Below are 23,788 nucleotides of genomic sequence, written 5' to 3'. Positions count from 1 at the left end.
CCACCTGGTCCCTCAAGCCCGCCCACAGTCAATAGGATCATGGCTGATCTATCTGGCCTCCTTTCTGCCAGTTCCTCATAGCCCTCAATTCCATGATCTTTCAAAAATTTATCTACCTCCATCTCAAATACTTCTAATGATCTAGCCTTCACAACCCTCTGCAAAAAGAAGATCCTACACACCTCCGTTTTAAATGACAAGGTTGGGTAATGATACCCTGCCCTGAAGAACAATACTGAACTAGGTGGGCTTCTAGAAAAATCCATTAGTTCTTTGGTCATCATTTCTAATGATCATCTTTTCCTATAATCCCAGATTATTAACTGAATTTAAATTTCACAAAGTCTTATGGCAGGATTTGAACTAGATTTACTGTCCAGTGATTTACCCCTGTACCACCACTGTACCAGGATCTAGTAATAGAGTTATTGCTATTATTATTACTAATACTAGTAATAACTAGTAATTAGAATCATAGAGTTATGGAATAATACAGCACAGAAACAGGCCCTTTGGCCCAGCTCATCCATGCCGACCAAGATGCCCATCTAAGTTCCATTTGCCTGTATTTCACCCATATCCCCCTAAACCTTTCCTATCCATGTACCAACTATTTGCATTAATGCCAATTTTCAAACTGCTAGTTGAAAAGCCGTGAGATGCTCCACCACCTGGATTGAACAACTGACATAACATGGATGCCACTGATTCCCAATCAGTGACTGCAGAGAATCAACTAGATTCAACACATTTCAAGCCCAGAGCAACAGATTGTGCCATTACTACACCTGGTAAAAGCAAATTTTGGCCGTCTCAACAATTTCCAATGAATACACAGGCTAATTCAGGGTGAATCACAGGTAAAGGACAGATGCTGTGCGGGACTTGATGTGGGTGGGGCTTGCCCAAAACCAGGAAGGATTCCTTCCACCAGTTCCCGGAGGTCCTTCGTGGGAGAATTGTTATGAGCCAACACGGTAAATTTAACTTCATTTTACAAGGTCAGCAGCTGGCAGTGCCTGTAGCTTACAGAAAACTCATGGGCATGGTAACCTGGCCCTGGACTTGGAACTTTAGAGGTCAGGTGTTCGGCTTGGGGGATATCACATAGGAAATAGCAAATCTTCACCAAAAAATGAGGGACATGTTTAATACTTGATTCTTGCCAACAGTAATTTAAAGTGATGAAGAATGCAAACGAAACATGTTCAAGTAATTTACTTCGCGGTAACTATACATCAACTTAGCACCTTCCCAATCAGATGAACACATGTAATAAATAAGTGACAGCGACAACTTTATGTAACACCACCAAATTACATTTAACACTGCATACAGTAAGATGGACTTGCATCTTTACAGCATCTCTAGTGCAATAAAGTGCCAAAGCCACTTCACAGGACAAAATTAGATAATGGCTTCATAAAAAATATTAGGATAACTGACCAAACATTCGGACAAAGAGGCAGGTTTTAAGCAGCATCCTTATCGCAGGAGAGAGTTTGAGACTTAGGGAGTGGATTCCTGAGCAAGAGACCTCAGCAGCTGAAGCCACAGACATCAGTGGTAGGCTGATAGAAATCAAGGACAAGAGGCCAGGGTTGCAGGAGCACAGAAATCCCAGAGGGCTGCAAGGCTGGAGATGTTTACAAGAACAGGGAGGACCAAGGCCATGGAGGGATTTGAAAACAGGGACAGGAACTTTAAAAGTGAGGCAATCTTAAACCTGGGCCATCGTACATCAGCAAGAAGTTGGAGTTAAGTAAAGGAATCTATATCCAAGTTAGGATGTGTGAAGCAAGGTAGGGTGGGACTGCATTCCAGCTCCGTCACCACCAGTGTGTCTACAGTTTTTCAAAATCCACGTGCGATGCATATATTTAAATTTAAATTTCTTAATATTTTATTTACAGCGTGGTAACAGGCCCTTCCGGCCCAACGAGTCTGCGCCACCCATTTTAAACCACCAAATTAACCTACCCGTACGTCTTTAGAATGTGGGAGGAAACCGAAGCACCCGGAGGAAACCCACGCAGACACGGGAGAACGCACAAACTCCTTACAGACAGCGACGGGAATCGAACCCCGATCGCTGGCACTGTAATAGCGTCGCACTAACCGCTACACTACTGTGCCGCCCTATACAACACTGAACAATATTTGAAAAAACACAAAAAGAATGGTAACCATAGATTTGTTCAAGGGCTTTGAAAGATGAAGCTGTTTTACACTTTATTTACCTTCCATTCTAAACTTCTTCAGTAGGAAAATTCAATGAGCTAGCAGCTGGTCCATTTGTCCATCACACTTGCCGACATTTTTATCATAACTGTGCCTTTTATCATCACTGATGTGATGCAGGCAGCATCTATTACCCAATCCCTCACTGTCCTTGAGAAGATGGGGCTGAGTCACTTTCTTGAACCACTGCAGTCTGTGTGGTAAAGGTATTCTGCAGTGCTGTTGGGGAAGGAGCTCCAGGAAGAACAGCTGCAATGAAAGGATGGAGATATATTTCCAAGTCAGGGTGGTTTCTGATTGGAGGGGAACCTGCAGCTGCAGTTAATGATATTCCCAAGTACCTGCTGCATTTGTCCTTTTGGTGATAAAAGCTGTAGGTTAGCCCAGTTACCACGGTGCTGCAATACTTGCTGGGATGCAACAAGTGAACAGCAAGTCCAGAGAAGGACAAAGCTAGGGGTGAAACACATGCAAAGGAAGGATGAAGGAACAAAAAGGAAGGTGCATGATAGGGTAAAAGGCAAGTGAGACTGAAGGTGAAGTATTTTTCCTTGGTCTGACAACAGGTCAGATAACAATTAATCTGAAATATTCTGGGTGGCACAGTGGTGCCCCTAATAGAGCTACCGCCTCAGTGAACCGTGTTCAATCCTAACCTCTGATGCTGCCTCTGTGGAGTTTGTATGTTCTGCCTGTGACCACGTGGGTTTCCCATGGCTGCTCCAGTCTCCTCCCACATCCCAAAGATGTGCAGGTTGGTACGTTAACTGACCACTGTAAGTTGCCCCTTGTGTTGGTGAGAGGTAGAATCTGGGGGGAGTTGCAAGAATGTGGGGAGAATATGTTACCAGAGGTTACAGGGGGAATTGGTGAATGAGCTGGCATAGACTTGATGGGCCAAAATAGTCTCCTTCTACTTTCTAAATATAGAAATTTGTTTCTCTCTCCATCAATGAAGCCTGACCGGAGTGTTTCCTGCAAATTCTGGTCTTTATTTCAGATTTTCAGCATCCAGAGGACTTTACTTTTGCACTAGTTATTGAGATGCTGGAAAGGTTGTTCTACTATACTCAATTAAAAATATTCCCCATTCACTCTTGAATAGGAGTTTTGGAGTATCATTATTTCAGCATGATTAAGGGAAGAATAGTTTTAGCATTAATCTTTCAAAACCTATATTTGGCACGCACATCATCATATTGCATTTTAAGGAGTAATACAAAGTACTTGGCTATGACTTACAAATGGGTAAACTTAAATGTGTTGTACACTCAGCCACTTGTCAAAACTTCTCACATGAAAAATAACTGTCACATTATTGATATGAAACAGAATGAAGATAACAGAAGAGCTGAACAAATGTCAGATCCCGCTCAACATAATCTGTTTAGCAATGTTCTCAAGCCTCCAGCGTAATTAAAAATTCTGCTTATCGGTACCCTGACAAGCCACGTGAAGCTATCAGGCATCTCCCCACCCATCATTCTCCATTCACCTCTCCCCTAAGCACTACTCCCCGTCTGCCTCGTTTACCTGACAAGTGACAGAACAATCTGATTAAATGTTTGCAGGGGGAGGGGGCTTGCAGGCCCTCGTGACAGGCCAAAAGTGATCACCATGGAGATATATAATTACAGCTGTCAACAGCATCTACTGTCCCGCTGGCATCAATTTGATTGCTCCCAGCAATAATGATAGACAAAGCTTATTGTGCACTCCCCTGCACCCAATCACGTTATCTGTTCCTTGGTCCATTTAGCTGACAAGCAACATTCACACAAGCAAATAACAGCAGTACGCAGAACATTTAAGGCATTTTAATTGTTTTTTTCTATATGCTGATGTCTTACAAGCCTAAGTGTTATTACATAAAACTCCTGCTGCAGCATTAATTGGAGGAGGATTTGGTAGAACAGGAGCTGTAGGGGGTAGAATATGTCCATTATCACTTGCACTTTCAACAGGTTGTGTGTTTTAAAAACTGCAAATTGCAAAACTTGCAAGGGCAAAAGGTTTGACATCATTTTATCTAGAGGCAAATGGCAAATCTCCCCACACTTTCACACTTCCCAGAAAAGGCCACTGCTGCATTTTCCTGGATCTTCACTCATCAAAGAGACTATTGGTTTTAATTCTAAAACTTTAAAGTTGGGGAAGATGCGGAAGCCTAGCAATTCCATGAGGAGCTCAGTAGGGACATGGCACCCAAACACCCCCGATACTGCACTCATTTAGCCGAGGGGAAACTGCACCCAGATTTCCACACAAACTCCCAATGCAAGTCCAAAAGTGAAATCTCAGGCAAGTCTGCGCAATTAAACAATTGCAATCAATAAAGCCTAAGTTGCTGTGTTGTAGGTAGTAAGTCTGAAAACAACCACGAACTGGGATGGCATGATGTAATTTTGATACACTTCCTGTGTTCTCCTACTGTTATGTCTGATAGGAATTTCTTAAATTAGCTCAGTTGAAGCTTTGGGCTTTACTAACATCATCTCTTCACTTAGAATCACAATTCAAACCAAGCTCTGCATTGTAAGTGAATGGATGATATCAACAGCAGTATCAACTTATCTATCCAGGATTGTCGTGAAAAGACGATTAGGAGGAAGCCATTTGGTCCACCAGCAATGATCTGTGATGGAACTCTATATACCCAATTTTGTCTGCTATCCTTTTGGGAAATAAAAATATATCAATTTCAGAGATAAAATTACATCGACTCACTATCAACTGGCATTTGTAGTAGTTGCTTCCAAATTTCTACTCTACCCTGCATGTAGAGTGGTTTCTTAACTTCACTCCTGACAGGTCTGGCTATAAATTTTAAGCTCTGCTCCCTAATCCCAAACTTCCCAAACAGCAGAAATAGTTATTCTCTGTCCAGGCTAAATATGATGAAAACTTTAATCAAATCATTCCTAGTACTTACAAATTCTAGAGAAAACAACACTAGAACGTGCAAAACAGAGGTCTTCTCCAGAATTACGTTAAGATCCAAACCTGACACAAGCACTCAGAGTTACTTCCATCCTGACCCAACTACAGCCGTGACAATGACAATCTCAAATATGCCAAGTACATGGAGTAATACTGAGCAAATCATCGTGGCCTGGATAAAGTCAGGAGCTGGGCCGTCACAGCCTTTCCCAACACAATCACTTCATTAGCATGTACACCAGAACTGATACAACCCAGGTAGTTGGGTCACATGAGCTCAGGTTGGGAAGCCAAGCTATAATGCAACCTCTCCTCATAACAACTTCTGGAATCCAATGCCATTTTGGCTGCACTCCTTCCAAGACCAATATATCCTTTCTAATATTTCGTTCCCAGCACTGCCCCATCTCCAGGTCTAACCAGGACTGTGTATAGTAGAAGCATCTATCCCCTGCACTCCAGTCATATGAAGATCATGGGTCTGGAAAATCTCAGCTAGGTTCCACAGAAGTTCCCAAAAGAGCAAACCCGGCAAAATCTCACCCTTTCAACTCGGGGAGCGCAGCAAGTTTTGTGGGTGCTGGATGACTGAATTAAAAGAACCACTGAAAGGACTCAAGGTACCGCAAGGGCTTAAGAAAACAGGAGGAGTAGGCCACTCAGCCCTTCAAGCCTGACCCACTATTCATCACGATCATGACTGATCTGCCCCAGACCTCGTCTACTCCCCTGTGCCAGTTCCCCATAGATCTTAATTCCCTGATCTTTCAAAATGTATCTACCTTCTCCCAATGATCTAACCTCCACAAACAAGGTAGATAATTCAAAAGGTTTACCACCCTCTGTGAGAAATTCCCAAACACCTCAGTTTTAAGTGACCGTCCCCAAATCTTGTAACTATGTCCCCTTGTTCGATATTCTCCCACTAGTGGAAACATCTTCACATCTAGCCCATCATGCCTCCTCAGGATCTTGGTGTTTCAATAAGATCATCCCTCATTCTTCTAAACTGATTGTAGATTTTGGGAAGGGGAAGTCAGGCAAAGATGCACCAGTCCTTATTGAAGGGTGAGCAGCTTCAGGTTCCTGGGTGTCAACACATTGGAGGACCTGTGCTGGGCCCAGCACATAGATGCAACCATGAAGAAGGCGTGCCAGCATCTCTACTTTCTTAGAAGCTTAAGGCATGTTATTGAAGACCCTGACAAATTTCTACAGATGTACAGTGGAAAGCATTCTGACTGATTGCATCATGTCTTGGTGTGGGAGCTCCAATCCACAGGAACGCAAAGGCTACAGAGAGTGACGGACTCAGTTCCATCACAAGTACAGTTCTCCCCACCATCGAGAACATTTACAAGAGGCGATGTCTCAGGAAGGTGACATCCATTGTCAGGACCATGCCCTCTTCTCAATGCTGCCATCAGGCAGGAGGTACAGGACCCTGAAGACCAACACCTCAAGGTTCAACAACAGCTTCTTCCCCACTGCCATCAGGTTCTTGAACCCACCTGAAAAACCCTAACACTACCTTGGACTATATTGTTTATCCCCCTCTCTCAATCTTGCACTAGTGTCATTATGTTTATTTTGTCTATTTTGCACATGTGTAAGTTATGTATAATTTATGTTAATTTTGGTTTATGTTAACATGTTTGTCATATTTGTCGTGTCTGCTAACTTAACGGCATTTATACCCTGTGTATGTGTGCCTCTGACAACAATAGGCTTGACTTGACTAAACCTCAAAGGATATAGATTTAATTTCTTTGGCCTCTGATGATAGGATGACTGTCACATACCAGGAATTAGCCAAGTGGATTTCCTTTGAATCTCACTTGTGATGCTGAGCAACAAAACAGTTATGAGCAGAGCTCACTTATGCAAAGCTAAAATGCCATAACCTTATATAGTATTTGATTCTGCCCAGATTAAACTATTGTCTGTACTGAAATCATTTGGCAATCCCAAACCGGGTTTTTAAAAAAAGCTCAATTGTTTTGAGTAATCTTTGCTCTTCTATCCACGTTTGCAGCATTTGTTAAACCTGCCTTATTTTTTTCCTTGTTTAGAATGGAAAATTGAATGGAGGAGTTTCTAATGTTTTCATATCATGCTGAGATGTCAGAACTGACTTTGTTTAAATATACAAAAACAGCCGAGGATTACATCAACAGCTGTTCAGCAAACATCATGGTTACTCAGATAACTTACGCTGGGCACGTGTAATGGCTCTTCATACTGAGAGAGGCGCCCAATTGAAGGCAGTCCAAAGGATTTGTAGGGATCCTAGAAAAGGAAGTTCAAACAAGAGGAAGCATTAACTTTAAAATAAAACACAGGAAACAAGGTTAGCTGTGTATACACACTGAAACCATTGATGGGGCTATTTTTGATCACTTAAGACATTAAATAGTGCTTGGATCCTTTTTTCTTATTTTTATCACCAAGCAAATGACCAATAAACACCTCACCCATTCAAAAGATTTGCTTTGGGTTTCCTGATTAGCATAACAAGTTGCAAAATTATTGGTGTGCCTTAAAAGACTAGAGAAAGCAACAGCACAAAGCCTTCAGGATGTCACAGGCAATTAACCAAGGATCTCTGTATGGAAGGAAAAGTGCTGAAGTTTGGAGGGGCTGGGGGAGGGGTAGCTATTGTCCAACATGTTTCATCCAGCACCAGAGACATCCACAAAATGCTTTGCAATTTTATATTCCAACTGAATGGCTAAACAATTCTATCCCAGCTCTAAATCTGCCAGAGATCATTTGGCAATGAACTATGATGCCAACTAAAATTTACCTCTGCATACACTCTGCATTCAATTGCCCAGCCATTGATGGGAATATCAGCTTGCTTGTGGCAAAGTGGGTAACCCTTGGCAACGCGGATCATTTCTTGGACCAGGTCCAGGCCAGTAATGCATTCAGTGACAGGATGCTCAACCTGCAAGGTCACAAATTGCCAGTCATTAAGGAAAAGAAGAAAATCTACACAAAGCTGGAAAGTGCTGGAGCTCGCAAGCCAAGGACAAGACTCTGGCTGCTGATCCTCTGCTCATAATGAGACTTAAAAAAAAAACACAGGGATTTGAAAACACACGCACACAAATTGATGCAAACACACATTGATCCAATGTAGACTCGCACAACAAGCACACTCACAAACACAAAGACAAACATAACACACATGATACAATTCACATGCAACACTCCCTCAAAGACATACACATTCCCTGTCACACTTCGTATTCTCAGAGCAGACTGCCTTCCACAGAACACACCTTCATACAACATATCACACACAAAGCTACGAAATCCTGCACAGTTTTAAGAGATTGTCATTAGCTTTGGTTGTAAGCCTGCACTGTTACTTGCATGCTCTGAACGACTTTGCAATTTCCTGATGAACAATGTATCCTAAATCTCCCCCATTTGCCTGCTTTCCCTAACCTGTCCTGACAAGCAACCAGATTAATGTAATCTTACATCAACCCAGTGCAGCAGAAACGAGCAGATGGATCCTTCAGGTTTTTTTTCCCTCCAGACCGAACTGTGTAGTGCTTAGCATGCACAATAGCCGGGCTGAACCAATGCAGTCACTCTGCTATCAGCAAATTGCTGCTAACAGCTTCGCACGATGCTGTTAGGGGAATACCCAGTCTGAATACACATACTGGTCAGTCCACGTCTCCAGCCTCAGTCGGGATTGATATAGCAGAGGAGGAAAGGAATACAAGCTCTGTATCTTCATATTGAATGCCATTTAAACAGGTGACTTTATTTCAAAAGAACACTTTGCAAATAAAATTCACTGTGGGTTTTCTGGGTATGTGAATTTGCTGACACCCAGATGGAATTCTGGTGTGACCATTTTTAATGTCTAGCACAATGCTACCAGACACTTGTTTACTGGGTGATTTCAGCAGAGACCAGCTCAGTATATACAAAGCAGATGGTGCAATTAACTCAGTAAGGCTTTTATTCCAGACAAATTTTCATCATAATTAACTGACACTTTGACATTTTTCTAATAAAAGTCATTACTTAAAGAGCAAACAGTTTGTACAGTGTAAATCTGGCAAATGGGACCATGGAACATGCACAAGCATTTCATTGATATAGTGATCGGTCAACAGCAGTCAATTTGAGCAATTTTGACCACAATAAAGCTATCTTCTTTGCAATCCAAATGCTGTACATGACAAGTACGATCACAAGCCTTCTTGCTTGCTTTGACAATTCAGTTCAACAGCTCACGTGTACATTTTAATTGTGACACCAAGTCCCTACAAAGGCTGTATGTGGGTTTCTGTATCAATAGGGCTGTACCTTTCATAGTTAGCCTGAGCTGGTCAAATGAAGTGCATTTAAAAAAATGAATACCAGAGTGGAAAAGGAGAGGTAAGATACTGTCTGCCAAAATCTGCTAACTGGCTATGACATTGCTACATGAAGTCTTCAGAGCCAATTCTCCAGGGCTCCTCTTGCAAGTTTAATTTGGGAGCCATACACATCAAAGGATAGAAAGCAGCCATGGCTCCAGCTCCTGATAATTATCGAATGAACACTACTGAAAGTTCATGTTTCAAGTGTTTGAGTGAGAAGATTTGGAGATCAACAGTCTCCTGAAACTCATCGTCCAAAAGGTAATACACCAGCTTTGGTTTGACTGGGTTTTGCCAGCTGTTCTGCAATGAACTGGCAGCAGGTTCAGGACTTCAGTGCACGCATGTTGAAATGTAGAATTTTCGAACAGGTTCCTGCTGGCAATGCTGTCCCTTAGCTCCACATGGAGTCCAAAGGAGGAGCACAGACTTCTGAGATCCCCCCGTACTTACACTGGAGAATCAGCTCAGGGACCCTGGGGCAGGTCTGTTCTCGCTTAACAGCCACATTTATTTCAATAGACAATTTACAACTATATAGGGAAAAACTAATAATAACATTAAAAAATATCAATTTACATGATTTCAGAAGCATTTTTAATTTTTTTAAAATTGTTCTTAGTTGACTTTTTTTTACATTTCTTAACATTTTCAAAATTATTTAAGAACATTGGGAGAGAAGCAGGAATGGGCCATTCAGCCCTACATCTGCTCCACCATTCAACATGATTATGGCTGAGCTTTTACCTTAGCATCACTTTCCTCCACAAACCCTTGATTCCCTTAATATCTAAACATCTAACAACTTGAATATACTCAGTGATTGAGCCTCCACAGCCCACTGGATAGAGGATTTGTAACTCCCATCCTCTGAATAGGGTTGGTGATTAAAACTGAGAAATAATTGTCTACGCCTACCATTCAAACGGCAGGAAAAGATGAAAAAATAGAAACAAAAATCAATATGTAATGGCAATCTAAACAGGGCAGCAGCTAACAGAATTTCTGGAAGTCTGCTTTCAAATGAACAACAAAAAAAAGTGAAAGAAAAAGAAAAAAATTAAGTGAGCAATAAAGCAAGAATGAGAAGCTACTCGACCAGTTGTACTCCCTGTGGTCTTTCTGCATGTTGACGTTTCTGCCATCCACAGTGAAATCACAACCAAATTGTGGATTTCTGTTCATGTTGATTGAGAATTAAATATTGGTCATGACAATGGGGAGGAACTCTCTTGTTCTTCTACAAAGCAATGCCATGGGACCCCTTATGTCCACCTGAGAGGGCAGAAGAGCCCTTAACCCTTTACTCTCTCAGTGATTATATATTCTTCCATACTCAATGTCACCAGCTCCTGGAACAAAGTTCTTTACTCTGCAGTGACACAGATGGGAGGGTAACACTGCCTTTGTCTATCACTGGCCAAATTTACAGTGCCTTAGAGAGACATGGTGAACATAAGAAATAAAACCCTTATCAACTTTTATCGATGCACCATAGAAAGCATCCTATCTGGATATATCACGGCTTGGTATGGCAACTACTCTGCCCAAGACCGTAAGAAGCTGCAGAGAGTTGTGGACACAGCTCAGCACATCATGGAAACCAGCCTCCCCTCAGTAAAGCAGCCAGCATAATCAAAGACCCCACCCACCCCGGACATTCTCTCTTCTCCCCTCTCCCATCGGGCAGAAGATACAAAAGCCTGAAGGCACGTACCACCAGACTCAAGGATGGCTTCTACCCCGCTGTTATAAGACTATTGAATGGTTCCCTAGTACAATAAGATGGACTCTTGATTTCACAATCTACCTTGTTATGACCATACACCTTATTGTCTACCTGCACTGCACTTTCTCTGTAGCTGTTATTGTTTTACTTTGTACTACCTCAATGCACTGTGTAATGAATTGATCTGTATAAGCAATATGCAGGACAATAAACCAATGCCAATAAAAGCACCAGGATATCTGGCCCCTCGTGCTGCTCCGCCATTCAATAAAATCGTGGCTGATCTTTTACCTCAGCACTAATTTCCTGCCCATACATGGTTCCCTAACATCCAAATTCTGTCTTGAAAATATGCTATGACTGAGTGTCATTAGCCTTCTTGGACAGAGAATTCCAAAAATTCACCACCCTGTGAGTGAACAACCTTCCTCAAACCTGTCCTGAATGGGCAATTCCTTATTCAGAGACTGTAACTCCTGGCTCCAGACACACTGGCCTAGAGAAACATCATCCTCCCATCTAGTCAATCAAGGCCCAAACGATTCTGTATGCCTCCGTGAGATCACTTCTCATTCTTCTACACTTGTAAAAGTATGGACCTGATCTGTTTCATCTCTCCTTGTATAACAAATCTGCCACCCAGAAATCAATCTGGTGGACCTTTGGTCCACACTCTGCTTCATCACTACCTTCTTCCTGAGTGAGGGAAACCAGACTGAACATTACTATTAACACAACGTTCTAGGTGCAGTCCCACCAGAGGCCCAGTGTAATTGGAGCAACACATCATTATTCCTGTCCTCAAACCTTCTTCCAATCAGACCAAAATCCTGTTTGCCTTCCTAGTTATGTACCTGCTTGTTAACTTTCAATCACCTGTGCACAAGGACACCAAGGTGCCTCTGAACTCCAACACGTTTCAATCTTTCCCAATTTAAAAAGTACACCCAGTGTACATTTTCTCTACCACAATGGATGACCAGGCAATATTCAAAGGCTTCATCATTAGTGCAGAAGGGAAGGGGGGAGAAGAGGAGAGCAGTAGTGACAGGGGATTCCATAGTAAGGGGGGCAGACAGGAGATTCTGTGGACGTGAAGGAGACTCCCAGATGGTAGGTTGCCTCCTTGGTGCCGGGGTCAGGGACATCTCAGATCGGGTCCATGGCATTCTGAAGGGGGAGGGTGAACAGCCAGAGGTCATGGTACATATTGGTACCAATGATATAGGTAGAAAAAGAGATGAGGTCCTGAAGAGGGAATATAGGGAGTTAGGTAGGAAGCTGAAAAGCAGGACCTCAAGGGTAGTAATCTCTGGATTGCTGCCTGTGCCACATGCCAGTGAGGGTAAGAATAGGATGATTTGGCAGACAAATGCTTGGCTGAGAAATTGGTGCAGGGGGCAGGGTTTCAGATACATTGATAATTGGAATCTCTTCTGGGGAAGGTATGACCTGTACAAAAGGGATGGGTTACACCTGAACTGGAGGGGGACCAATATTCTTGTGGGCAGGTTTGCTAGAACTGTTGGGTTTAAACTAGTTTGACAGGGGGATGGGAACCAGAGTGATAGGTCAGAGCTTGGTTCATTTAGTGTACAAGTAGATGCACAGTGTAGAAAGACTGTGAGGAAGGATAAGCAGTTTAAAGGGCAAAATTGCAGTCATTTGGATGGGCTGAAGTATCAGGAACAAGGCTGATAAACTTAGAGCATGGGTAAGTACGTGGAACTATGACGTGGTGGCCATTACAGCGACTTGGCTGTCACAAGGGCAGGAGGCTGCTGGATATTCCAGGGTTTAGATGTTTCAAAAGGGACAGGGAAGGAGGTAAAAGAGGTGGGGCAGTGGCTTTGCTGATCAGGGACAGCGTTACAGCTGTAAAAGGGAGGATGTCCTGGAGGAATCATCCACTGAGTCAGTGTGGGGTGGAAGTCAGAAACAGGAAGGGACGATCACTCTATTGGGGATATTCTACAGACCCCCCCCCCCCCCCCCCCCCAATAGCAGCAGAGATGGTTGTCATGGGTGATTTCAACTTCCCTAAAATTGATTGGCACCTCCTTAGTGTAAAGGGGATAGATGGGGCAGAGTTTATTCGGTGTGTCCAGGAAGGACTCCTGACACAGTATGTGGACAGGCCGACTAGAGGAGAGGCCATACTGGACCTGGTACTAGGCAATGAGCCTAATCAGGTTTCAGATCTCTCAGTGGGAGAGCATTTTGGAGATAGTGACCATAACTCCTTGACCTTTATCATAGCCTTGGAGAGGGATAGGAGCAGACGATATGGGGGAGGGGGAATTATGATGCTATTAGGCAGGAACTTGGGACAGTAAATTGGGAACAGATGTTCTTGGGGAAGTGCACAGCAGAAATGTGGAAGTTGTTTAAGGAATACTTGCATGGGGCTCTGGATAGGTTTGTCCCATTGAGGCAGGGTAAGGATGGTAGAGTGAAGGAATCATGGTTGAAGAGATGTAGAATATCTTGTCAAGAGGAAGAAAGAAGCTTACCTGAGGTTTAGAAAGCATGGTTCAGACAGGGCTCTGGAGAGTTACAAGGTAGTCAGGAGGGAGCTTAAGAATGGACTTAGGAGAGCTAGAAGGGGGCATGAGAGGTCTTTGGCGAGTAGGATCAAGGAAAACCCAAGGTGTTCCACACATAGGTGAAGAATAGGAGGATGACTAGAGTGAGGGTAGGACCAATCAGGGATAAAAGAGGAAACATGTCCCTGGAGTTGGAAGAGGTAGGAGAGGTCCTTAATGAATACTTTACTTCAGTATTCACTTGTGACAGAGACCTTGACATTTGTGAGGATGGCGTACGACAGACTGATATGCTAGAGCATGTTGATGTGAGGAAAGAGGATGTGCTGGAAGTTTTGAAAAACATTAGGATAGATAAGTCACCGGGGCCTGACGGGATATATCTAAGGTTATTACGGGAAGCGAGGGAAGAGATTGCTGCGCCTTTGGCGATGATCGTTGTGTCCTCACTGGTCACAGGGGTAGTGCCAGATGATTGGAGGGTGGCAAATGTTGTTCGTTTGTTTAAGAAAGGGAGTAGGGATAACCCTAGGAATTACAGACCAGTGAGCCTTACTTCAGTGAAGGGCAAATTGCTGGAGAAGATTCTTAAGAGACACAATTTATGGGCACTTAGAGAAGCAAAGGCTGATTAGGGACAGTCAGCATGGCTTTGTGAGGGGCATATCGTGCCTCATGAGCCTGACTGAATTCTTTGAGGATGTGACAAAGCATATTGATGAAGGTAGAGCAGTGGATGTGGTGTACATGGATTTTAGTAAGGCGTTTGATAAGGTTTCTCATGGAAGGCTTATTCAGAAAATCAGGAGGCATGGGATCCAGGGAAATCCACAGCCGTGTGGATTCAGAACTGGCTCACCCATAGAAGACAGAGGGTCGTGGTAGATGGAACATATTCTGCCTGGGGGTCGGTGACCAGTGGTGTTCCGCAGGGATCTGCTCGGGTCCCCTGCTCTTTGTGATTTTTATAAATGACTTGGATGCGGATGTGGAAGGGTGGGTTAGTAAGTTTGCTGATGATACAAAGGTTGGTGGTGTTGTGGATAGTGCAGGAGATTGCTGTAGATTACAACAGGATATTGATAGAATGCAGAGCTGGGCTGAGAAGTGGCAGATAGAATTCAACCCGGATAAGTGTGAAGTGATACACTTCGGGACATCAAATTTTAAGGCAGAATACAAGGTTGATGGAAGGACTCTTAGCAGTGTGGAGGAACAGAGGGATCTTGGGGTCCATGCCCATAGATCCCTCAAGGTTGCCATGCAGGTCAATAGTGTTGTTAAGAAGGCGTATGGAGTGCTGGCCTTCATTAGTTGGGGTATTGAGTTCAAGAGCCGCAAAGTGATGTTGCAGCTCTATAGAACTGGTTAGACTACACTTGGAGTATTGTGTTCAGTTCTGGTCGTCTCATTATAGGAAGGATGTGGAAGCTTTAGAGAGGGTGCAGAGGAGATTTACCAGGATGTTGCCTGGACTGGAGAGCATATCTTATGAGGATAGGTTGAGTGAACTAGGGCTTTTTTCTTTGGATATAAGGAGGATGAGAGGTGACTTGATGGAGGTGTACAAGATGAAAAGAGGCATAGATCGAGTGGACAGTCAGAGACTTTTTCCCAGTGTGACAATAGCTAACACAAGGGGGCATAATTTTAAGGGGTATAAGGGGGATGTCAGGGGTAAGTTTTTTTACACAGAGAGTGGTGGGTGCGTGGAACGCACTGCCGGCAGAGGTTGAGGGGGCAGATACATTAGGGACATTTAAGAGACTCTTAGATAGACACATGAATGATAGAGAAATGGGGGGCTATGTGGGAGGGAAGGGTTAGATAGATCTTGGAGCAGGATAAAATGTCGGCACAACATTGTGGGCCGAAGGGCCTGTACTGTGCTGTAGTGTTCTATGTTCTATATATTATGTCAAGTATGATTACCCTTTCATAAATCTTTGTTAACTCTGCCCAAATCTGTTACTTTGTTTGAAATGCCCTGTCACCACTTCCTTCATAATAGATTCCAGCATTGTTGCTACCTTCCAGGTTGTGAAAACCTGACTAGAATCCACAGAAATAGGAATTCATGGAAACAAAAATCCATGTTTGTTGCTCTAGAATGCATGGAATTTTGGAAGCTGACAAACAGTGTATCACATTCTCTGTAGCCACTTCCTTTAAAGTCCTAGGACGCAGGTCATCATGTCCTGGGATTTATCATCTTTGAGTCCTCCAATACTAACTTTTACTAATGCTAATTGCTTTGAGTCCCTCATTCACCTCCAGTTCACTACTTTCTGGAGGCTTTCTGTGTCTTCTTCTGTGAAGACAGACATAAAATATTTAATTTTGTTACCTTTACCTTATTCCCAATATAATTTCTTCTGTCTCAGTCGGTAAGGGACTCAGCTAATGTTTTTGTTTCTTTTTACACATCAATAGATGCTTTAATAGGGGGGCAATCATGTGATTTGTTATTTCCTGATTTTCTACACAATATATACCCAAATTTCTCTTCAAGAATTTTGAGTGACGATACAATCTTCAGTCAGATGAATGCAGTGACATTGATGAATGCAAGTTAATTCATTCCCAATCACAGAATCTCACAACAGAAAAGGGTCATCAATTTGTGCCATCGAGCCTCTGCCAGCCTTTTGAAAGGCTTCCAATCAATCCCATTCCCTGCTCCTCCTCCACAGACCTGGGAATTTCTCCTTTTCAATTATTTTCCCTTTTGCCTTTTGAAAATTAACTGTTTACCCACTCTGCTTACACACTCTTTCAAACAGTACATTCTTGATTTTAAAAGCTCATTGGATTAAAATTTTCCCTGGAATTTTTTTGTTATATACTTAATTCTCTGCCCTCTAGCTGCTGACCCAGATCCTGGTGAAGTAGTTTCTTTTCTCCATGCTATTGGAAACTTCAGTGAATTTTTGGGCAGCACAGGGGCGCAGCTGGTAGAGCCACTACCTCACAGCACCAGAGAAGCGGGTTCAGTCCTGACCTGGGGTGTTGTCTGTGCGGAGTTTGTATGTTCTCCTTGTGACAGCATGAGTTTCCTGCGGGTGCTCCGCTTTCCTCCCACAGACGTGTGGGTGAGTAGGTTAATTGGCTGCTGTAAATTGCCCCTGGTGTGTGGGTGAGGGGTAGAATCAAGGGGGAGTTGATGAAAATGTGGGGAGAGAAGACCCACACTCAACGTCTCAGGAACAGCTTCTTCCCCTCCGCCATCAGATTTCTGAACGGTCCATGAATTCATGAACACGACCTCGTTATTCCTCTTTTGCACTATTTATTTATTTTTGTAACTTACAGTAATTTTTATGTCTTTATGTCTTGCACTGTACTGCTGCTGTAAAGCAACAAATTTCACAACATACGTCAGTGATAATAAACCTGATTTAAATGAGTTGTTGATGGACAAAATGGACTTGATGGGCCAAAAGGCCTGTTTCCATGCTGTATTTACTCCCTCTACACTCATAACTGTGTGGCTAAAGACAGCTCAAACACACAAATGATTGTGGGCCAGGAAGGGGAAGTCGGGAGAACACACATCAGTCCTCATTGAGGGGTCAGTGGTGGAAAGGGTGAGCAGCTTCAAGTTCTTAGGCGTCAACATCTCTGAGGATCTGTCCTGGGCCCAACACATCGATGCAATCACAAAGGTGACACAGCAATGGCTCTACTTTGTTAGCAGTTTGAGACAACTTGGTACGTCACCAAAGACCCTTGCAAATTTCGAGGGTTGTAGACTCAGCCAACTGCATCACGGGCACCACCCTCCCCACCATCAAGGATATCTTCAAGAGGCGGCGCCTCAAGAAGGCGGCATTCATCATTAAGGACTCTCACGATGCGGGACATGCCCTCTTCTCACTATTACCATCAGGGAGGAGGTTACAGGAGCCTGAAGACCCACACTCAACAATTCAGGAACAGCTTCTTCCCCTCCGCCATCAGATTCTGAATGTTCCATGAACCCATAAACACTACCTCATTTCTTTTTTTTTGCACTATTTATTTATTTTGTAATTTATAGTTTTTTTATGTCTTTGTACTGCTGCCGCAAAACATCAAATTTCACATCATGTAGAAGAGTGATAATAAATCTGATTCTGATTATGACTCAATGAAGTTGAACCACTGCTTAACCTTATCTGCCCCAAAGGGAAAAAAAACTCAGCTTCTCCAGTCTCTCAAGTCCTTCAAACCCCAGCATCATTATCATAAGCCTCTCAGTGTTCAACTATTTATACACCTGTGAAATAACTCAGAGATCTTTAAAGAGACAGATAAAATATTAAGAAAACCATTTTAATCTTATATGCTAATCCTGACAAACTATCCTTTCTTTTTTATTGTAAGAAGAAAGATTATCATTTTAGTGGTGTAAAACCCAACAAGCATTAAACTTCAAGCTTCTCCGTAAATATTGCTCCTTCCATTTTAAATGAAAACACACTTTTTATTGTTATCCATAAAACACATCTCATTAGGCAAGGTACGTAGACTGCGGCCTTGAAAAACATTTTCAAAAAAGCTCGTTTCTTAGTGCTGACACCAGCATCAATTTTAGTGCAACACAGCATGGATTCAGCACTGCAAAATCTGAAAGGAAATTTTGGCTGCCAAGTGGGAAAAATATCAAAGCACTAAGACAAGCTGCATACTGTGGACCCTCTGTGGCACTTAACTGTATCCCCCTCAAGGTCTTTAAGGTTACTTGAAGCAGGGGATAAAATGTACACAGCAACAGTAGCTGCAATTACATGGAATTTACAGCACACAAAAACAGGCCATTCAGCCCAAGAATGCATGCTGGTGTTTCTGTTTCACACAAGCCTTCTATTCCTCTTCATCTCCCAGTCACAATGTTCTTCTATTTCTTCTTTTCCTCTCTCGTGTGTTTATCTCTCTTCCCCTTAAAGTGTGTCCCTGCTTCTCGCCTTGACTCCATGTGGTGCAAGCTTCACACTGGCTAAATAAATTTCACAGTTCTCCACTGAGTGACCTGGGTGACCATTCATCACTTTCATATCTGCACAAGGAGTTGATAGGAAAGTAAAAGGCGTCTTTCTATACCTGAAGTCGAGTGTTCATTTCTAAGAAATAAAAATTCCTCCTGGAGTCCACGAGGAATTCAACTGTGCCAGCAGAGGAATAATTGACAGCTTTTGCCAATGCCACTGCTTGTTCTCCCATGGCTCTTCGAGTGTCTGGATCCAGAAAAGTGCTGCAATAAAAGAAAGGTAAACGTATGAGCTCCTGCAAAATGTGTTTTAGCAGCAAATGAGTGGCTCAGTGGGCTGTGGTACAACCTCTGAAGACAATGGTTCAAGTCCCCCTCCAGAGACTTGCGAGCAGGATCTGGATGAGCCCTGCTGGCTGGTGGTGCTGAGGGAGCGCTGCATTGTCAGACATACATCTTTCAGATGACCATCTGCCTACCTTCTGGATGTAAAAGGTTCCATGCTATTTTGAAGAAGAGCAGGGAAGATCTTCACAGTGTCCCTTCCCAATATTCATTCCTCAACGAATATCACTAAAACAGATTATCTGATCATTTCTCTCTTGCTGTGTGTAAATTGGCTACTGATTTCCCTACATTACAATATTGACAGCACTTAGAAAAATACTGAACTGACTATGCTGGAACAGACCAAGGTTGCAAAAGGTGGCATAGCAGTATAAGTTATTTCTTTCTTTGATCAATGACTAACAATAAACAACATTATTTTTGATACCAATGAAACATTTGAAACCATTATGAAACCAAGTCATTATGATTTAAAATATGGTCAACAAGATTCAAGGAAGGAACTTAAAAAGAAAATCTCTGCTCTTACTCTGCAGGTTTGACAGGACCACCATCTTCCTGATCTCATTTGTAGCTTCATCCCAAAAATAGACAAAAGGACAGCAAGAGTGAGAGTGGCTGTCCCTGATAGTAAGGCAACATTTGACTATCAGAACAGCTGCTTCAAATTCTGATGTTGAGAACAACAAACTTTTTTTTAATTCATCCCCCATCAATGCTGTAAGTACAGGTTTCCAATACAGACCTGATTAATTTAAAATCTCTTCTGATCAATGCCTCAAAAAACACCTTTGTAAGTTTGATGAGAGAAAAACATTGGCCACACGATTCTCATACCAAATGGGCTAATAGGGAGAAATGTCTTCCTGTGTTTAAAATTCTAATGCTTAAAACTAAAACATTCCTTACTTCTTCAAAAACATATTATTCATAATTGGAAGAATACTGAGACACAGAATAAGCAAGGAAAGAACTTAAAGATCATGATCAAAAATAATTTTCAGCTGTGATAACAACTTAAGGATATTTCTTTCATTAGTTTGCATGAAAAAGTTAATTGAATATCTTTTTCTCATTCTCCAATCCCTGACAGCTCAAAGATTCCCCTAATCTCAAGAAATGCACAATTATCATCTTTGAAATTTACAAATAATCATTTGATACATGACATTAGTCCCATATATCACTGCAATAGTCAGATTATTAGTTACCCTCTGGCTCCCAAACTTTGGCAGTACCAGCTGCAAGCTCTTCCAATCACTACCTTCCCAACTTTTAGCTTACAACAAAGCTAAAACCCATTCAGTGCCCCTTTGAAACAAATTCACACATTCTTCGGTACACTTAAGTGGGTGCTTAGTCCAGAGAAGTGAATGTGGATAAGGAAACTCTAAAATCTTCTGAACTTTTGTGATAATTACTCTTCCCTTCTCCTACATGGCACAATTCATGATCTTAGCAGCCCACAACACAGCCCAAATACACACAATTACTTTTTTTTCATCTATCATCCACACTTCCCAGATATAGGGAAGAACTAGGCTGATGTGGAGAAAAAGAATTGAAAACTAGATTCTCCTTATTCTTATCACGAAACAGAAGGGAATAGACATTTCCCCCTTACTCATGTTAGGCAATCTGCCCCTTTGAGTCTGCTCCACCATTCATTGAGACCATAGCTGATCTTCTACCCCAGTGTCATTTTCCAGCACCATCCCCATATGCCTTGACCCCCAAATAATCAGAAATCTATTGGTCACTATTTTCAATGAACTCAATGACAGAGCGTCCACAGCTCTCTGAGTGGAGAATTCCAAAGGCTCACAACACTCTGAGCGAAGAAATTTCTCCAAATCTCAATCCTCGAAGGCCAACATCTTATTCTCAAACTGTGTGTCGAGCCTTTTCACAATTTTAATGAAATCTCCTCTCATTCTTCTCAGCTCTAGAGAATATAATCCCAGTCTACTCAATCTCTCCTCATTTGGCAAACCCATTTCCCCTGGAACCAGTCTCGTGAATCTTCACTGCACTCCCTCTCTGGCAAGTACATCCCTTCTTGGATAAGTGGACCAAAACTGTACCCAATACTCCAGGTGTAGGGGCAAGGCACTACATAATTGCAGTAAGACTTCCTTATTCCTGCAATCAAACCCATTTGTTATAAAGTGTGTTGGCCTTCGGTGAGTTATGTACAAGCACTCTCAGGTCCATATAAATATCAAATACCATCCAATCCCAACAAACACTCTGCTTTTCTGGAGGAACAAACAATATGCTGGAGGAACTCAGCAGGTTGAGTAGCATCTATGGGGGGGGGGGGAGAGGAATTGTCAATGTTTTGGGTCAAAACCCTGCATCAGGACTGAGAGTGGAGAGACGAGATGGCCGGTACAAAGAGAGGGGGAGTAGTGAGGATGGAGTTTGAGTTTGCTTTTCTGTTATGTTCAAAGTGGATGACCTCATGTTTCCATATTATATTCCATCAGCCATGTTCTTGCCCATTCCTTCCACTGTTCCATATCCCCTTGCTTCCTCTCTACGTCCTTCCCCCCCACTCACAAACCCACCTAGTTTAGTCACAGAATCATAGAGTCATACGGCATGGAAACAGGCCCTTTGGCCCAACTGGTCCATGCCAACCAAGATTCCCATCTAAACTAATCCCATTTGCCTGCGTTTGGCCCATATCCCTCTGGGCCAACAAACCTGGAAACATAACACATTCAGTCCCCTCAGCCCAAACCATTGATATAGATTGAGAGTAACTCAGGCCAGCATAATCAAAGACCCCATCCACCCGGGACATTCTCTCTTCTCTCCTCTTCCATCGGGTAGAAGATACAAGAGCCTGAGGGCACATACCACCAGACTTAAGGACAACTTCTACCCCACTGTGATAAGACTATTGAACGGTTCCCTTACACAATGAGATGGACTATGACCTCACGGTCTACCTTGTTGTGACCTTGCACCTTATTGCACTGCACTTTCTCTGTAGCTGTGACACTTTACTCTGTACAGTTACTGTTTTTTACCTGTACTACCTCAATGCACTCTGTCCTAACTCAACGTAACTGCATTGTGTAATGAATTGACCTGTACGATCGATTTGTAAGACAAGCTTTTCACTGTACCTCGGTACAAGTGACAATAATAAGCCAATACCAATACCAACTAAGCACCAATCTCTGCGGTACCCCAGTAAGTACAGCCTGCCAACATGGGAAGAATTCATTTGTTCCCACTCTTGGCTTTCAGTCCGATAATCAGTTCTCTATCCATGTCAGTTTATTAGCTTGAATTCCATGTGCTCTAACCTTGCTTACCAACCTCCTGTGTGGAACTTTGTCCAAAAGCCTTCCAAAAACCCAAATTGTCCAGTTGAAGTTTTTTTTTGGAAAGGAAAAGTCCCGATGAAGAGTCTCGACCCAAAATGTCAACTGTTTATTTCCATCTATAGATGCTGCCTGATCTGCTGAGTTCCTCCAGCATTTTGTGTGTGTTGCTCCAAAAATACAAATACACTGTCTCTTTATTATCTATTCTACCGATTACATCCTCAAAGAAATCCAGCAGATTAGTCAAACATGATTTTCCTTTCATAAATCTATGTTGACTCTGCTCAGTCCTTTACCATTCTTTTTAAAGTGGCTGATCTTTTATCTCAGTGCCACTTTCCTGCACTAACTTCCTATCCCTTAATCCCTGAAAATCTACTGATCTCTCTTTGAATATAATCAGCAACCGAGTCTCCACAGCCCTCTTGAGGTGAGCATTCCAAAGATTCATCACCCTCTGGATAAACAAAGAGAAATAATAGTCAGCCACTGCTAAGTGGATTGTCTTCCCTCATGTTGGAAAGCTGAAGATTCAGAGTCCATTCAAGGGGGCAAATATCTTGAATGACACTCACAGAAAAACACTGCAGTTGTTAACAGAGAAAACACTTTTAGGATCCAATAAAATGAATAACATGACTTTCTGTTACTCAGGATTTTTTTTTAAAAATACAACAAAGCATGGTGTTGTCAAAAGGTTCTGTAAGGCCTTACCTTGGTGCCTCTTCTACAACTTTCTGATTTCTCCTCTGAATGGAACACTCTCTCTCATTCAGCCACAGGGTGTTGCCGTGTTTATCTCCTATAACCTATGGAGAAAAATGCTTCTGAAAGGCAATTGTATATATTTTTTTTAATGTATGCAGTCGTCATGATAAAAGCATAATTAATGTATCAAACCTGTTACATACCAGCAACAATAGAAACACACCGAGTCATGTATAAGTGTTAGAAACTATTTTATTAATAACTACTTATGATAATAAGTAAAAATGTTAGATATCAAATATAATCCCCAAAACTAAACTCAAAGTGTATGTGTGGCAAATTCCCAAACTCCAAGTCCAGAAATAGTTCTCAAAGTTCAGTTCAGCAAGTCATAAGGTGAAACATGAGCAAAGGCTTTTGCAAAACCGCTGTTGACTGAAGAGAAAATGTAGAGAGAATATAGAGAGAAATTACGAAATCCAAATGTTCCACGATGGAACCCATACAACACCTCAATCACTGATGATCTCCATTGCTTTGTTCTGAAGTATCTGCCACCCCGAAGGCACTTGATA

General features: G+C 42.4%; 1 protein-coding gene across 2 annotated transcripts in view; it reads right to left on the bottom strand.

Annotated features, from left to right (window-relative positions):
• The window catches only part of pcca (propionyl-CoA carboxylase subunit alpha), a 314,348-nt gene that overhangs the window by 158,709 nt on the left and 131,851 nt on the right, over positions 1-23,788 (bottom strand). For both annotated transcript variants that reach the window (XM_052025829.1, XM_052025830.1), the window contains 4 exons: positions 23,220-23,314; positions 18,930-19,080; positions 7,988-8,131; positions 7,396-7,470 (listed from right to left, as the gene is read on the bottom strand). In XM_052025829.1, the coding sequence (XP_051881789.1) occupies positions 7,396-7,470; positions 7,988-8,131; positions 18,930-19,080; positions 23,220-23,314 (465 nt within the window). The remainder of the gene's footprint in view (positions 1-7,395; positions 7,471-7,987; positions 8,132-18,929; positions 19,081-23,219; positions 23,315-23,788) is intronic.

This window comes from Pristis pectinata, chromosome 11 (genome assembly GCF_009764475.1).
Source record: "Pristis pectinata isolate sPriPec2 chromosome 11, sPriPec2.1.pri, whole genome shotgun sequence".
NCBI lineage: Eukaryota > Metazoa > Chordata > Chondrichthyes > Rhinopristiformes > Pristidae > Pristis > Pristis pectinata.
Note: the sequence above shows the minus strand (reverse complement) of the source record. Positions and strands in the feature narration are given on the sequence as shown.